Source organism: Panthera onca, chromosome A3 (genome assembly GCF_046562875.1).
Source record: "Panthera onca isolate mPanOnc1 chromosome A3, mPanOnc1 haplotype 2, whole genome shotgun sequence".
Lineage (NCBI taxonomy): Eukaryota > Metazoa > Chordata > Mammalia > Carnivora > Felidae > Panthera > Panthera onca.
In genome coordinates, this window is record NC_138341.1 from 50075094 (window position 1) to 50092306 (window position 17213).

At 47.7% G+C, this 17213-nt stretch overlaps 1 protein-coding gene across 5 annotated transcripts in view; it reads right to left on the reverse strand.

Moving 5' to 3' along the window:
* The window catches only part of TET3 (tet methylcytosine dioxygenase 3), a 105817-nt gene that overhangs the window by 71940 nt on the left and 16664 nt on the right, over positions 1-17213 (reverse strand). For 4 of the 5 annotated variants that reach the window (XM_060657371.3, XM_060657379.3, XM_078444614.2 and 1 more), the window contains one exon: positions 16882-16938. The exons of the other annotated variant lie outside the window; for it this stretch is intronic. In XM_060657371.3, the coding sequence (XP_060513354.3) occupies positions 16882-16938 (57 nt within the window). The remainder of the gene's footprint in view (positions 1-16881; positions 16939-17213) is intronic. 5 annotated transcript variants of the gene reach the window in all.

Here is a 17213-nt window from a genome sequence, read left to right on the forward strand (position 1 = left end):
TAAATAAACAGGGCTGAGTTGCCTGGGTGGCTCAGCTGGTTAAGCGTCTGACTTTGGCTCAGTTCATGATCTCACGGTCCGTGGGTTCAAGCCCCGCATTGGGCTCTGTGCTGATATCTCAGAGCCTGAAGCCTGCTTGGGATTCTTCTGTGTGTGTGTGTGTGTCTCTCTCTCTGACCCTCTGCTGCTTGTGCTCTCTTTCTCTCTCAAAAATAAATAACATCAAAAAAAATTTTTTTAAATATATATAGGGGTGCCTGGTTGACTCAGTCGGTTAAGCGTTGGACTTTGGCTCAGGTTATCATCTCACAAGCCCCACGTTGGGCTCCATGCTGACAGCTCAAAGCCTGGAGCCTGCTTCAGATTCTGTGCCTCCTTCTCTCTCTGCCCCTCCCCTAGCTCATGAGCACGCTCTCCCTCTCTCTCTCTCTCCAAAATAAACAAACATTAAAAAACATTTTTTAAAAAATATATATAAACAATGTTGGAAATGTGAAAAGGAATATAACTATTATCAGTAAATAAGACATGAAATGCATTACTAAAAGCTTTGAAAATATTAATGAAAGGACAATTTTCTAAGAAGAGGTAGAAGTATTGAAAGTATCAATCACCAGACAAGTAGAAATGTATCAGAGAACTACCTCCCCCCAAAAGGGCACCAGGCCCAGTAGTTATTACATTATTTTTCTAGCTCATAAAAATGGTGATCTCTTTTATTCTTTCGTTTAATTCTCCCAGATCCCTATGAGGTAAGCACTATCTCTCTGTTTCACAGAAAAGGAATCCAAGGGCTCAGAGAGGCTAAAGCATTGTCTCTAAGTCACTGAGCCACACGTGGCTAACCTGGGACTCAATCCCACAGCCTGACATTTCTGGGGTAAAGCCCAGAAAATTCTGTGTTCCAAAATGCTCAAGCACCTCTGTGATCAGCCAGGGTTAGAAACTTCTGGGCCCTTGCTACTTCGAGTGTGGTCCAACAAATAGGAGCATCAACCCCACCTGAAAGCTTGTTAGAAATGCAGAATCTCCTCTCTCTCTGGCCCCTCCCTCCCCCACTCAGAAAAAAAGAGAAAGAAAGAAAAAGGAAGGAAGGAAGAAAAAGAAAGAAAAGAAAAGAAAAGAAAAGAAAAGAAAAGAAAAAGAAATGCAGAATCTCAGGCCCCACCCCAGACCTGCTGCATTGGAAAATGCATTGTAAAGAGATTCCCAGGTGATCTGGATGAACATTAAAATGTGAGAAGCACTGGTCTGTCCTGTATCCACCTGCCCAATCTCCTTCAATTCCTTTTAAAATCTGCAAAAACAGTGCCTATTCTGTGTAGCACAACCAAAAATATCAGTCAATAAATCAACTGACAAACAACCGGAACTAGATTTGGTCGTATAACCATGTACAAAAAAAGTGCGACAAAATAAAACATTAAAAAATTAAAAGAAATGTGTAACATTTATCAAGGTCTGATAAAGACTTAATGCCACTAATATATGAAACTCTTACTAACCCATAACAAAACACCAAAAAATGGGCAAAAGAAATCAAAATATATTCACATAGAAGTGCCAATCCAACTAAACACAGCAATAAGAGATTTCAAATGTTATGCCAATTTTTATACCAATTAAAAAATAAAGGTTTTAAAACAAATATGTATTATTTTGTTGATAATCGGGGAAAATCAATAAAGACGTTAAAAATTAAAAAAAAAAAACCATATATATGATTGTTCTAGAAACACAAAAATATTAACAGGAATTCTAAGTGGTAAAATTATAGATGTTTCATTTTCTCCATTTGTTTATCTGAACTTCCTAGTTTTTCTGCAATGAATCTGTATTCTTTGTGACAACAACAAAAATGTTTTACCTATTTCCTACAGCCTGACTTTATTCTGAAATTTAACAGCTTTTACACTTAGTCTCTCTTGGCTTTTCACGAGCCTTTGAACAATATTTGGCCTTTTCACAAATCAGTCTTACAGGCATGTCCTCTCAATCATCAAGTGCTGGAACCCCAAATAAACAGAGCTTTTTTACATTACTCTGCACCCTGGCAATACTCCAACCCCAGTGGGCACGGGAATCGCCTGTAGGAAGGCGGCTACAGATGCAGATCCCCAGGTCCTACCCTTAGAGATCAACCCTGTGTGTCCACAGAGGGGATATGGACACAGGTGGTCCCCCAACTACCTTTTGAGAAGCCCCCCAGCCTGCCAACAACCCTATGGGAGGGTAAGTGCAAAAAAGGGGAAAGTCTCAACTGGTTTAGAAATTGGGTGAACAGAGGGTCTTACAGGTTGTCAGGCGACAGGGTTCTCTTTCCACCCCTCTCCCTGCCGTGTGAGCACACAGGCTTGACCAGTCAACGGTCAATGCTTCTGCTCTTTAAAGAGGGCAACAAGTGGTCAGGGGTAGGAAAAGCCTTCTCCAACAGGTGAGCTGAAGCCCTGAGGAGCCCTGCGTCGCAGCCTCCCTGCCAGAATGCGCTCTGCTCCGGGAGAAGGCATTTGGAACGGCTCCACGGGTTCACGAAGGTCCATCTGTCAGAGTTTCTGCTCGGCACCCTGAGAAGGCAGCTCCTCCAGAGCTGGCAAAGATGCAGCCTGGCTGCCACGAGGGACCCTGAGACCTGGCATGGCACTGGCGGGGCCCGTGATGACCTCCTGCAGCCCTGGGGCTGCTCCCCTGCCCTAGGTGGGCAGTAGGAGAGGGAGTAAGGCACGGGTGGGGTGGGGGCCCAGGGAAGTACATCCCCTCCCTCCCGGACCTCTTGGGCATCCCTTGGTTCCACTGTTTCCCAGGGGACTCTGGCAGAAGAGCCAGAGAAAGGGCTGCTCTCAGCTATGCCGCCTGAACATGAGAGAGGAGGATGAGCACAGACCACTGGCTAAATGCGAACCGTTCACCGCTGCTGCAAACACAACCTGGTGACACACTGAACCAGATGCACCACGGCTGTTACTGAGATTGGGAAGCTCACAGCCCACCTCTAACTGGCGTTTCTTTTACATACACAAGCCGAGTTGAGCCCTCCCCCACCTTCTTTTTAGGCAGGGCCAGAGGCAGGAATCTGACAGCAGCAGGGATTCCCACGCCTCCCAGTCTGTAGCCTGGTGCCCCGGGGAAGGAGGTTCACAGGTCCCGGTGGACACAGCCCTTCCTAGGCAGGCAGGCAGCTCCAACTCCATCCTCGTTCTTGGGGCAGCAGAGACCAGGGACCAGCTCCTATGGCACAAGTGCCATGGGGTCAGGACAGAGGGGCTTGTGCTGGCCAGCTCCATCAAGAGCTAGTGCCTCTCTAGGGGCACCTGAGTGGCTCAGTCAGCTAAGTGTCCGACTCTTGATTTTGGCTCAGGTCATGATCTCACACTTTGTGCGATCGAGCCCCACAGGGGATCTGCACTGACAGCGCAGAGCCTGCTTGAGATTCTGTCGCTCCCTCTCTCTCTGCACCTCCTCCACTCGAGTGTACTCGCATGCACACGTGTGTGCTCTCTCTCTCTCTCAAAAATAAATAAACATTAAAAAAAACCTAGCGCCACTCATTCCCCAATTACAAGTAGAAGCTTAAAATGCAAACGTGATGGGAAGGATTAGCACATTGATAGGCTTTACCTAGAAGATATTTGATGGAAGTCTTAGACTCTGGAGAACAGTAGGGCAAAGAAGAAAGATGCCAGCTTCCTCAAGAAAGGAGACCAGGCACACAGAAGTGGAGCCAATTTCACAAGTGGTCTTTATAAGCTCCACTCTCAGCCTCCATGAATCTCCATCCCCAAAGAGCAGCCGCAGGTAAGTCTGTGTTTTATGCTACCTTCAGGTGTCTGGGAACCGAGAAGGCAAGTCTCCCTACTAGTTAGTACTAATGAGAGTTAATGACAAGTGGGCTGTTGGTCTCAGGGTAATTATAAGGTGTGGGTTCACAGGACTCCTCCCTAATGTCTGCCTGTGGGAAAACAGCCCAGGACCTTCTTTTTGCCGTGGGGATCAGGCAGGTGCCCCATCTCTGTTATCCAGCTCACAGCCTCCAGGCTTGCAGCCAGGGCTGCTTTAGATTCTGCTCCTCAGACTGGCCCAGGTTGTCACGCTTTGAGGAGGTGAAGCTCATTGCCTCTCTCATCAATTTGGTTCTACAGCCTTCATTAAAAGGATTTACTGCATGCTAGGCTTTGTGCCAGGTACTGGGAAACGAAATCGAGTAAGAAGAGCACCTCACCACAGAAACTCATACGAGGCCCTAAAGTACTGTTGCAGAGGTACCAACTTCGTGCATGGGGAATGGGGTAATGAGGGAACGAGGGGCTGCTGGCGCCCAGGGAGTGGGAGTGTTAGGGACCGTATCACAGAGCAGGGGACAAAAACCAGAACATTTCCACTATGTAATGTATAACACAGGGGCACCTGGCTGGCTCAGTCGGAGGAGCATGCGACTCTTGATCTCAGGAATGTGAGTTCAAGCCCCATGCTGGGAGTAGAGATTACTTAACTAAATAAAAAAATTTTAAGAGTGTAATAGAAAAAGTCTCATTCAGTACAGCAATAACAAGACCTACAACATCCTAGAAATAAACCTAATGAGAAGTGTGTAAGAGCCAAAACTTTAAAACTCGGGTGGACACACAAAAAAGACTAGAATAGATGGAAAGATATAATTCCCATTTCCTGGATACAAAGACTCATTGTAAAGCTCTCCACTCTCCCCCAAATAACCTATAAATTCCATGTAATTCCAACAGAAAAATCACATTTTTCACAGAACTTGACAAGTTATTTATAAACTTACTTGGAAAAGGAAATACAAAAGAAAAGCCAAAAAAAAGTGGAAAAAATGAGTTTTGGTTTTTTTTTAACCCAACTGTTATATAAAAACTGCAGTAATTAAGACAATAAAATACTGACATAGAATCAGACAAATACTTCAATGGAACTGAAGAGAGGCCCATGAGTGTGTAAGGTAGAATTATAAACCATTTGGGAAACTGTAAATATTCAATGAATAAGTTAGAGATAATAGGCTTTCTATCTGAGAAAAATTCAATCCCTATCTTAAATCATATACAAAAATTAATCTTGAACAAGTGACCAAAAAAACATATGTACAAATAGGTAAATTACCACATCATTTATAATTGCAAAAAAATGGAACTGTACATGTCCACCAATAGGAGTCAATTTAATTACAACCAACCTGTAAAATGAAAGATTCTACAGCCTCTTAAAAGGCTAAAAGAGACATACTGCCATGGAAGGACATCCTTCCATGGTAAAGTAGTAAGCTCAGATACTCATTCTAAAGTCTAGAAAGATATGTATGAATTATTAATAGAGATTACAATAGGATGGAGGAGAAATAGCAATCTTCAGTTTCTAATTTATATACTTTTATATTATTTGAGTTCATTAAATGGGCATATATTACTTTTACCTAAAGTCCAAAAGTTTATTTTCCATTTGGGAAAAAAAAGGAGTAATATTACTACTGGTTTCTAGGTCGAACTCCATTCCTTCTCTATTCCCAGGCCTTTACTGTTCTCCATGGAGTCAAGATAAAGGGTAAGAAAATCTATCCCCCAAGGTGTTGCACAGTCTCCCTTGAGTGTAACCGCTGGGCCAAATCATTTCTCTGCTGGCTTCAACAAGTTCAGGCTGAGGTACAGAGGGCTCCCCACCACACCAGACCCAGGTGGACGTGGAGAGGGGAGGTATGCCTTCCCAGTTGGGATCACTGTTGCCCTACACCCTGAGCTCTTGGGGGGAATACAGAAATGGAGTTTCAGTGGAGCACTGGAGAGTGTCCTCAAGAGATGCCCACGCTGTTTTTCCTAGCACTATGAATCCCTCTTTTACCCTACTGTCCTCTCCATCCTAGTGCAGTTTTCACAGCCTCAGGACATCAACTGGGCCATATCTTCCAGAAGTGCATGAAAGAGGGACAGAGCAAGACTTGAACCTGCAGCCTAGGCCAGCTCAGCTAGGCCAGGAGTTTGGGTCAAAGTTCTATCTTCCTCCCCGAACACCTCACTGTCCTTAGCTTCTAGCTTCATCTTCTCTGATGCTAATGCAAGAGGCTTTTCTAAATACTACTAAAACTTCTATACGGGCCTAGGATATGATCTGGTCCCAGGCAGTAAGTTCAAATTGGCTTTGCTTAGGTTAAAAAAAATTTTTTTCCTACAGGTCTGGCTGCTAAGCTGGTAAACTATTATTACTAGGTGCCCAGTAATGGAGACAAAGCCCCTGCAAGTAATCAAGTGCATTGTCTGGCCCTGCCATTGTTCCATGTACAGTGATGCTCCCTTGTTGGAAGGAAAGGGAGCCAGGCTGCATCAGGACTTGGTGTTCTCACACTGGGTGTGCCATCAGCATCTCCCCAAGAGCACTAGCACACATGAAATATAAAAACCTGCAGAAAAGGCCAGTAGAACTTAGAGGAAAAAGTAATATTTTTAAATGTGTCTGTGATTTAAAAAAAAAAAAAAAAAGTAGAAAAAATAGAGCCTCTTACAGATCCAGTGGAGAACCTAAAAAAAGCACATACCAAATAAACCTAAGGAAAAGAAGACAACAAAGACCAAAGCAGAAAGTCATCCTTTAGAAAACCAGAAAGTATAAGTGACAGATCTATGTGCTTTTAAATTACATACAACACTTAAAAAGCTAAGAAAGAAAAGAGAAAATATACAATGTTAGAAATTAAGAAAGCAAAAAAAAAAAATCACACTGAGGGAACTGAAAAGCAACATTGCACACACATTATGCTATTAAATTTGAAAATATTTCACTTTCATGGAAAACACAAAGTGAACGTTTTATACCAATAGCCATGGCAAGGGGTGGGGGGGTCACAAAGATGCAAAGACCCACCCTTCAAAAAAGGTACCAGGCTCAGATGGTTTCATCAAATCCTTAAGGAATGAAATTACTATTTAAACTGTATTATTTAAATGGTTCTAGAGCACAAAGAGAAAGTTTCACAATCCATTATATGAAGTTGCTATTACTCTAATACCACCATCTGACAATGAAAACACGAAAGGTAAATTATAGGTCAATCTCATTCACAAAAACAAACGCAAAACTCCCACACTGATAAATCAAATCAAGCAGCATGCTAAAATAAATACCCCATTACCAAGTATGGATTATTCAAGGAATGTAAAAATTGTGCAATATTAAGAAATGCGTTAACACAATTCATCCTATTAACAGGCAAAGGAGAAATATTTCACCTTCAAACCATGTTCAATATATTTGATGAAATGAAACATCCACTACTAATAGGGGAAAACTTCTTAAAATGGAATGAGAGAGGAGTCGACACAAAGACCTCAAATAATCAGCAATACCACGCTTTATGGGTAACACACTACAGACATTCACATTAGAGTGAAAAGGGAAAAAAAAAAAATCACTAAGGATCACAATGGCCTCTGCTCACTAAATATTTGCCAAATGAATTTAACATGGAAGGACAGTCTTAGGAGCGAGGCAGTAGTCTACTGACATTGGGATCAGCTCTGAAGTCAGACATCCCTGGCCTCAATTTCAGCTCTACCCCCTCGGGAAACCTCAGTCCTCGGTCACACTACTGGCCTGAATCTCAGTTTTCTATCTGAAAGTTGGAGCTACTACCACCTGCCTCAGAGTTGTCCCCAAGACTGAAAACTTTGCCCCATGCACCACACACATGATAAGCACTCAACAGACAGCATTACAGCTAGTTATTAACATAAAGTGGGCAATAATGCAGTAGGACTCCATTTTTATAAACAACACAAAACAGTAGTTCACTCTTGAACAATTTGAGGTTAGGGGCACTGACCCCCATGCAGTTGAAAATCTGCATATGGCTTCTGACTCCCCAAAAAGTGAACTACTAATAGCCTACTGTGGACAGGAAGCCTTACTGATAACATAAACACTTGATTACCACGTAGTTTATATGTTATATATATGATATACCATGCACTTGTAATAAAGCTGGAGAAAACATTATTACGAAAATCATAAGGAGGGGCCCCGGGTGGCTCAGTCGGTTAAGCACCCGAATTCAGCTCAGGTCATGATCTCATGGTTCATGAGTCTGAGCCTCACATTGGGCTCTGTGCTGACAGCACAGAGGATCCTCTGTCCCCCTCTCGCTGCCCCTCCCCCTGCTCATGTGCTCCCTCTCAAAAATAAACATTAAAAAAAAGAAAATCATAAGGAAAACACATTTACAGTACCATGCTGTACTTACTGGGGAAAAAAACATATAAGTCCACATATAAGTGGACCCACACAGTTCAAACCCATCTTGTTCAAGGGTCAACTATGTGCACAAAGTCTGGAGGAACACTAGTTAACAGCGGTTAACTGGGTTGTGAAATTATGGGCAAATTCCCCTCCTATTTTCTTTTTTTTTTTTTTTAATTTTTGATGTTTACTTATTTATTTTGAAAGAGAGCACACGTGTGCACACATGCCCATGAGTTGGGGAGAAGCAGAGAAAGAGAGGGAGAGAATTCCAAGCAGGCTCCACGTTCAGTGCAGAGCCTGAGGCAGGGCTTGATCCCATGTCCCATTAGATTATGACCTGGGCCAAAATCAAGGATCGCTTAACCAATTGAACCACCCAGGTGCCCCATGCCTATTTCTATTTTCTAATTTCTCCAAAGAACATGTATTATCTGTAAAACAAAAAAGAGAGAACAAAAAGCCAAACAACGATAACAGATTTTTGGATTTAGCCAAGATTAAGGACTGGCAAGCCTAAAGGCTAAGGTGGAAAAGGAACTAAAGGTGATAGGGGAGTAACACAGGGGAGGGGCTGGCAGGCTTCCTCTGCCCTGGGTCCTATCATCAGGAAACCCGCTCGGTTTCAGGAGCACCCACACAGGCATGGAACGATGCTCCTGGCAGAGGACGAGCTGAAGCCCTCCAGGCCCAAGGCCAGCACACCGCTCTGTACCATGCATATCCTGACCTGACTTTGCGCAACGACACAGAAATTCTGGGTGGTGGGAATGGAGTGAAAGTACTCATTTCTTAAGCCAGATGCTGGTTTTACAGGTGTGTTTACCTTGTGAAAATTCACCAAACTGCATACAGTGTGTACCCTTTCATGTGTATGCTATACTTCAATAAATTTTTTTTTTCATTAAAAACTGAGAGGAGAATACTCTGTTTCTATCATCTGCCACAGAGACTCCCTCTTAAATTCTGGTTTTAATAAATATGAACTCATGGATCAGTTTCATGGAACAGAACATTTAATCCAGTATTTTGTCTGACATGTCTCGTCTTAATCTTTCCAGACTCTATTGATTACTACTAAAATTAGCAATGAACAAGAAAAAAATTCTGGGGCAGTATGGGAGACACAAGAAAAGCCAAACAGGATGAGGGCAGTGGCTTTCACCCTGGACACACATTTGAATCACCTGAGAAGTCCTGAAAAATGCCGGTGCCTGGGCTCTCCTCCACACTAATCACATCAGACTCTCAGGGGTTGGGGTCCAGGCATTGATACTTCCTTTTTTTAAAGTTCCCCTGATGATTCTAATATGCAGTAGTGCTGAGAAACACTAAACTAGCTGAACCAGAGGGACTGGACACTCTCTCAGCAAGTTTAAGCGTGGTCCCTGTCTGTCCTGGTGGAGGCTATGAGGGGAGTGGGAGCAAGTGTTTAGGGGCTGAAGTGCCCTGGCGCCCTCCCAGGTCCTCCTCCATGTCCCAGTTCCCCCAGACCTCAGATAGAGACCAGTGGGGAACAATGCCCCCATGTGAAGGAGGCAGCCTCTGAAGAGTGGGGGAGGAGCTTCCCAAGGGTTGGACACAGAACCCTGGGTTCTGGCCCCCAGCCGAGTGTTCAGAGGGCTCTGGACCACTTGCCAGTACAGCCCCAAGACATGTACCACTGCAACCACACAACCCCAGAGCTAAGCCCTAACTACTACCCAGGGTCCAAATGACACCACTGGGAACCCACAGCTGGAAAACAGGAAACCGAGGAAAAATAACAATTAGAAGAAAGGCCACAGGGCAGAGGTCAGCATATAGCTCAACCATCACATAGGACCTGGCTCTGGGACAAGTGGCAGGGCCAATGAGGAGGGGATGCCCCAGGGCCAACCTGCCCAGAGTTTCCAACACTAACCTCTGGGGCCCCCATATCACCCTCATGTTGCAAGCACCCTACCTAAATGTGTGAGAGGAACACACATGTCTGACCCTAGCAGACAGCTATCTTGGCCCAGCAGACCCACAGCATTTTATAAGCTCCTAGATAAAACCATGATGTAAGGAGTCCCTGGCCCATACCACACTAAGCAGCCCCTCAAAGGACCTCTCTTCTCAGTCTAGAACTTAGGGATGAGCTCAAACCACAAAGAGCGAGACTGGGGGTGGGCTGAAGCCATGAACAGTGTTCTAGGATGGAGAACACAGCAGGGGAAGAGAAAGGGATGTGTTGCACCAAGAAGAACAGAATGGGCATCTCCAGGGCACAGCCTCCCCCATTCCACTGAAAATCCATCTCTGTGTGCCCACGAGACCTCAGGGTGTAGGGCAACAAAGATTCCACTTGGGAAGGGAGTCTCTCCTCTCTGAGTCCAGCAGAGCCTGGTGGTCAGAGGGAGCTCCATGTACCCAGCCTGAACTTGTTCAAGTGAGCAGAGAAATGATTTGGCCCAGGAGACCTGGGCCTTGTCCCACACTCAAGGACGAAGGTAGAGCAGAGAGTCTGGGGATGCAGAGAAGACTCTCAGCCCAGCACCATTCCAGGGTCTCTGCCTCTGGCAGAGTTACTAACCACCCCCCGCCCCCCCCCCCCCCCCCCCAGTTCTTCCACCTTATGCAGAGAAGCCAGCAGGAATCAGGGATGGAAACTTCCTAAGGTATAGGACAGTGGATGGGCAGAAACAGCTCCTTCTGTCTAGCAGGGCTGGGAACCAAGGCCCACAGGCTAAAAGAGCAGAGAAGAACGTTGGGAAGGGGACATGGGTGCATGCTGAAGAAGATGCAAAGCAGGAAAACTCAGTCAACAGGGCAGAGAGTTTAGGAGCTCACTGTCAGGGACAAGTTGCAAACCCTTTCAATGTCTTTGTTCCCCTGGCAAAGCCCATGAGGTTAGGATTACATGTGAAAAATGCTTGGAGGCGGGGTTGAGAAATCCAATTACTTAAGCACCAAGGGCATAAGAGTTCCAGGCCACAGAGGTAACCAGGATTTGCTCAGACCCTAATCTTAGTGTCCTTAGGATGTTTGCCTCTTAAGGAATATTTCTGTGGCAAGACAGTGTTCCCTATACTTAGCCCCTGCCCGTGCTTTCCTCTAGGATGAGGCAGCCAGGGTAGTAGGAAATCAATTAAAAAATTTTTTTTGTCTAGCCTTCAGCATCCTAAATGAAGAGGCCAAACATCCTCAGCAGAGAAATAAAACAAACTTTGCAGAGCATGCAGGGGGGAGATGGGATAAACTAGGAGGGAGAGACCCAAACTCATGCAATCAAAAATGCTGGGATGTCTGTCCTTATAGGAAATCAGGGCAGAATTTGTGATCAGCCCTCAGATGAAAAGGGCTCCACTTCTGGATGACTGGGAGCCACCACATGGAAAAAGCTCAAAAGGCAAGGTGCCTTGCCTGAAGCGATGGACCTTTAGTGTCTCGCAGGGCACAAGTCAGCTCTGGCATCTACAGGAAACCTGGCCTCCCCTTAACCATTCTCTTCCTTCAAGGCATGGAGTACAGGCACACATGCACGCACACACTCTTGCCCCTTCAGGGGGCTCCACAGGTTCTGACACTTCTCCATCAGAATCTGAGACGTGCAGAGAAGAAAGGGCAAACAGGAAGCATCCTTATCTACAGAAGCTGGAGAGGCAAGTAAATCTTTCGAGGTACTCAGGAAGAATCTCTGGGATAGCAAGATCTTTATTCTTCCAAGAATCCTCCAGATGAACACTACTGAAAAGAGGGGAAGTCATGTCCAGAAAGGAGTGGGGGGAGAGGGTCAAAACAGAGACCCTCTGCTCTCTCAGAAGCAAAGTTGAGAAGTAATGCAGTTCAGGGTATGGCCCATAAACTGTTTATCACTAGTCCACAACTCCTAAAGCCATCATAGCGATATGAACCTGCTGCAACATGCAAGAGCATGTCCACTGGACACACCCCATCCAGTGGCTCACAGACCAATCTGAATGGTGAACTCCCAAGGTGAGCCATGCCTGGCACAAGCTGCAAACTCCTTGTACAAAGTAGGACCATGTTTCCATTTGCAACATTTTGGGTGTTAAGAGAAAAAGAAAACTGGCACTTTGTGCCACATTGAGTTTGAGAAAAACTAACTTGGGTAACCCCTTCATTTCATAAAGAAAATGGAAGTCCAAGGATACTAAGTGCCCCCAAGCTAAATGACAGCACCCAGACACCGGAGCAGCGTTGGGAAGAGAGAGGAGAAGAAACCAGACAACTGTACTTCTCAGCTTCCTCTTCGCAGCCAGTGGTCTCCATGGGAACCCCAATGCAGGAAGGGCTGCAAGACCCACACACTCCCACTGAGTAGGGGGCAATTCAGGGTTCAAGGCAGAATGTGCAGACACAGTATTTCAATTCTGCTTTACCTGAATCTCAAACCCAACACATCCATACCCAACACTTTCCTTTCAAAACTAAGCTTTCTTCCCAGCTGTTCAATTCCTGACCCCACTACCCTAATAATCTGTAAGCACCAGATCCCGGAAACACTAACTTACTGAAAACAAGGCTGGTGTGTGGATTCTTCCTGCACAGTCCCTTGAGGTCCACCGAGCCAGTATGAAAGCAAACATACAGAGCTAGGAGCTAGGCAGAGCTCGGGGTGAAGGGGTTGGTCAGCCACGTGCAAGTTCACAGCCCCAAACACAAAGATCAAAAGCCTTTACTACATAAAAAACAAAACTTGCCAATGCTGGTTTTCCCCCTCAGAGTTATGAGTGTTGGTGATTTAGTCAATGTCTCTTGCTTCCAATGATATGGTGAAGATCAAATAATGATTTCTCTTTTTTTTTTTTTTTCAGGATCTAGTATTGCACCTAGAACATGGTAAACGCTCATAAACACTGAAAGACAACGGGAAGAAAAAATGGAGATACAGTGAGTGGGGTCACAGTCCTTCCTGGATAGCATGATAATCAATAGATTCTCACCCTCTGAGCCATTCCTGTCCCCTATTTCCCCAAAGGCTTCTTAAACTAACCCCCAAGGAAGTCACCTCCTTCTCAGAAGCTGCACACATGCTGGGAACAAGGGGGAGTCCTCAGCTGACTGCCAGATGCGAGAGTGTGAGAGGAAATGAGGCCAAAAGCCCAAGAGGTCAGGGTGGGAAAAAGAGAACTGGGAGACCCGGAAGCTCAGCCAAACCAAAGCCCCTCCCCATGCTCCCCGCCCCCACCTCCAGCCAGCCAAACCCCTTGCTAGGGAGGGGATCTGGAGGGGAGGGAGGGGACTTGGCAGGACCATAAAGACCATTTCTAGCAGCTGGAGGGAACCCAGAGCCCAGGCTCCTCCTCAGCAAGCCCAGCAAGAGGGCCACCAGAGCCCTCACTGTGATCCCCGTGCCCTGGCAGGCAGGAAGGCTCTCCCTCTGGCTCACTCACACATCTATCCTGCAATGTCCTCTCCCTTCCCAGGACATTCAAAAGTGGTTGGGGTCACTAAGGAGGTGGGGCTCTGAGACTCTAACTGCAGTCCTTATCACGTGGGGTGGGGGAAGCCCTCACTCTCTCCATTCTCAAACTCCACTCTGAAGTCCCCTGTGCTCCATTCGCTTCCTGCACTCGCCTACTTCTGTATCTCCCCAAGTTCACTGCTGCTTGTAAACTTACCTGGGGGGGGGCGGGGGGGGGGGGAATTTCCACTAGACGCTCACAAGTGGCTGGAGAATAGGAAGAGCAGGCAAGAAAGATCTAGTACGAATCACCCACGGTGTGTGGATCACAAATCCTCAACAAAGGGGGATTTCTGCAGTGGTCCAAAGGAGAGACAGAAGGCAGAGATCCCGGGCATAGTCCCAAAATAGTTTCCAGACATCCTCAGCCAGTTGAGGATTCCCATGGGGCAGAGCGTGGGAGCAGCGTGGGAGCCCGAAAGCAGGGTGGCCTGGAGCTCTCGGCACTGGGCACTCACTCCTGTCCAGGCTGCCAAGAAGGAGGTGGTGGCAACAGTGTGTGCTATGGCATGTTCCTCGGGATATCATGGGCACACACACATAACATACTAGCCAGTTAAATGACAAACTGCGTTTATCAAGCTCAACTCTATGCCTGTGCGAGGCATCACTTACGCACACCCTACATCATGGATATTCCTGAAACTCTGGCGGGACTGAATGCACAGCAGATGAGCACATTCCCACCTCCTGCTGCATACCATTCACCCATGAAGTTTACCCATCTCGCACCCATACTATGGGAGCACAGACTCTGACATGTGACACCCCCTCGTCCCATGTCCCAGAGTCTTGGCCTGAACTCAGAATGAGCTCACACACCAGACACATCTTCCTACACCACAACCTGCTGAGGGAAGAGGATCTGATAAGACTGCCTCATCTGGGTATGTGGGACCGCACCCAACTGGCCACCTAAGAAAACTCCATGTGGGGGAAAGGCAGCACCAGGAAAGGGGCTGGCAGGGGGGTGGTCAGATCTGAGTGCTTTCTGGCAATGCCCAAGCCGAGCCAAGAGGAGGCTAGGATTCTCAGACAGACGACTCAACAATAAAAACAAGCACAGACACAATCTCAGAACTTTAAAAACCAAGCCAGCTCAGGCCCTGCTCTGAGGGAAGGAGGAAGACGTGTTTGAAAGGCTTCCTCTGCTTTTGCAAGTAGCCTCTGCCGCATGCCCACAACACCAAAGGTTGAGGTATTAGGCTGGGAGCTTCCAGCAGCACTGCAGGGCCAGCAGAATGCAGGCAGGGAGAAACGGAGAACACACTTGGAAAGAGCTGAAGAGAAGCCATCGCTAGGCAGGAGGGGGGTGCTTCAGGGAGTAAACAAACCTGCCAGCAGTCCTTCCTCCCAGCAGAGAGGGAAGCTCTGGCTGACAAGGCCGGAGACACAGAGGAAGGAGGGAGCTGCCCCCTGCCCTGAGCCCATCTGTCCTCATCCCCTTGTCCTGTTTTCCCCAGGGTGGGGGGGAAGAACAGGTGCACTCCATGATCTCTGTGCCCACAGCCCTCAATAGGACACACGGTGATTACAGCTCCCCCAGTCAGCAGTGGGAGGCCAGGGAAGGAAGCGGAGGTGGAACCGGGGGTTCTGATCCGGAGAAGAGAGCGAGTGAGCTCACAGCTCTCTCCTCCCCACCCACAGCACCGCCAGTATCAACCACCCTCTGCTTGCCTCAGGGGCCACCCACTACTCCCAGCCTCACCAAGACATGCCCAGCTCCCCAGGGGAGCTAATGCCACCTGGCTCTTCTTCTTCCCCCAGAACAGGTTTCAGAAGCAAAATGTATGCTCTCCCTTAAGCACTTCCTTGCCTCAAGTTCCTTGGGAGGAGTCCAGGGAACCACCCTGGCTCCTGATCCACCCAGCAGCCTCACCCAGGAGCCCCCATCCCACGTGGGGAAGCAGAGCCCCTCCCTGCCAGCGTCCCCACCCAGGCAGTGAGGCGGCAGGGTGCCACTTCCAGCACCTCCAGAGAGCTTCCCACAGCTTTCCCAGGAAGTGGGAGGAGGATTTCCAGGGACCAAAGTCTAAAAGCGTCCAGGGACTACAGCAGCTCGCCTACCTGCTACCCAAGCAACCTGATTCCCCCAGCTCCCCATAGGCTCCATGGGCCAAAGGGGAAAGAAGAGCTGAGCCAGGGGCAGGGACAGGATCCCTCCCTCCCAGGAGAAGTCCCCTCCATACTGCCCCTGCCCAGCACTCCTTCCCCAGCCTCTCTGCTTGGACTTGAGAGGCAGCCACATGAAACTGCCTCCTGCTCAGTTTTCTCCACCCTGGGCCAGCAGAGGATACTGCTGAGTAATCCCAAACACTCAGCGGGTCCCTGGCCCTGAAAAGAGGGGCAAAGCCCAGGGAAACCTACTGATCCTGGTCCTTGCCAATCTGAGAGGAACATCTGTATTCCCTAGTAATGGCTGATACCCCCACCAGATTCTGCCCTGCCCCAAATACCCGAGTCCTGGCCCTCAGGCGATCACATGGAGAAGCTCAATGCCCCCTTCTCTGCTTCCCACGCACCTGGTAACATTCCCTTCCCAGTCCCCCAGACACCAATCTGCACAGAGTAACAGCCGCCCGCCGGATTCCCAGTCATGATATTGCATCAGCCCCCACCCTACCCAAAATATCCTCACCCCCACCACCTCCTCTCATCTCCAGCCATCTCCATGGTGACAGCAGCATGACTAATGACACCCTATCAGCTTCAGACACAGAAGCACAATCCCCCCTCCCCCTGAACACCCCCCCCCCCCCCGGGATTTCTGCAGGTTGGATGCTAACCAACCCAGCAGCGCCAGGGACATTCTCGAGAGATTTCCAGAGGCCAGGGTGGGGAGTGGGTTGCATGTCTTAAAAAAAAAAAAAAAAAAAAAAAACAGTTCAACAAACCCAATCCCAACTGCACCCAAACCATCCAGCTGAGAAAGCAAAAAGAATCCAAACAAAACCCACACAGGCCTGAGAATTCATTGGTCGCCCACACCCCCGCCACCCCTCCCCCTCAGCTGCTGCTACACACACAGTGGGAGATTAAGGGATCACCAGAGGAGACCCTTTATTTTTATCCAATCCAGTCAAACACTTCACCCCCACCACACACACACAAACACACACACACACACACACACACACACACACGCACGCACGCGTGTGTGCGCGCGCGCGCGCGCACGCACACACACAAGGTACCTTGACAGCAGCCCCTTGTCCCCACGGCCCGGCTCCTTCACCAGCCTTTATTTCCACCTGCAAAAGAAGCCAGAGAGACTGATGAGCCCGGCTGACACCAGCAAAGAAGCAAAGTCCTTCTGCTGCACACCCCCAGCACCACTGCAGGGGAAGGAGGAGAATGGGAGGGAGGGGGCCTCGGAAAGAAAGGATAGCAGGGACCATCTTCCTGCCTCCAGCTGCCGCCCAGACTCTCGGTGGATCTGCTCATTCGCCTTCCTGTGTTTTTGTTTTCATTTCTCCTCTTTCCACCCTCCAGAGATCCAGGAGGGCACTGCCCCTCCTCCTGCGTC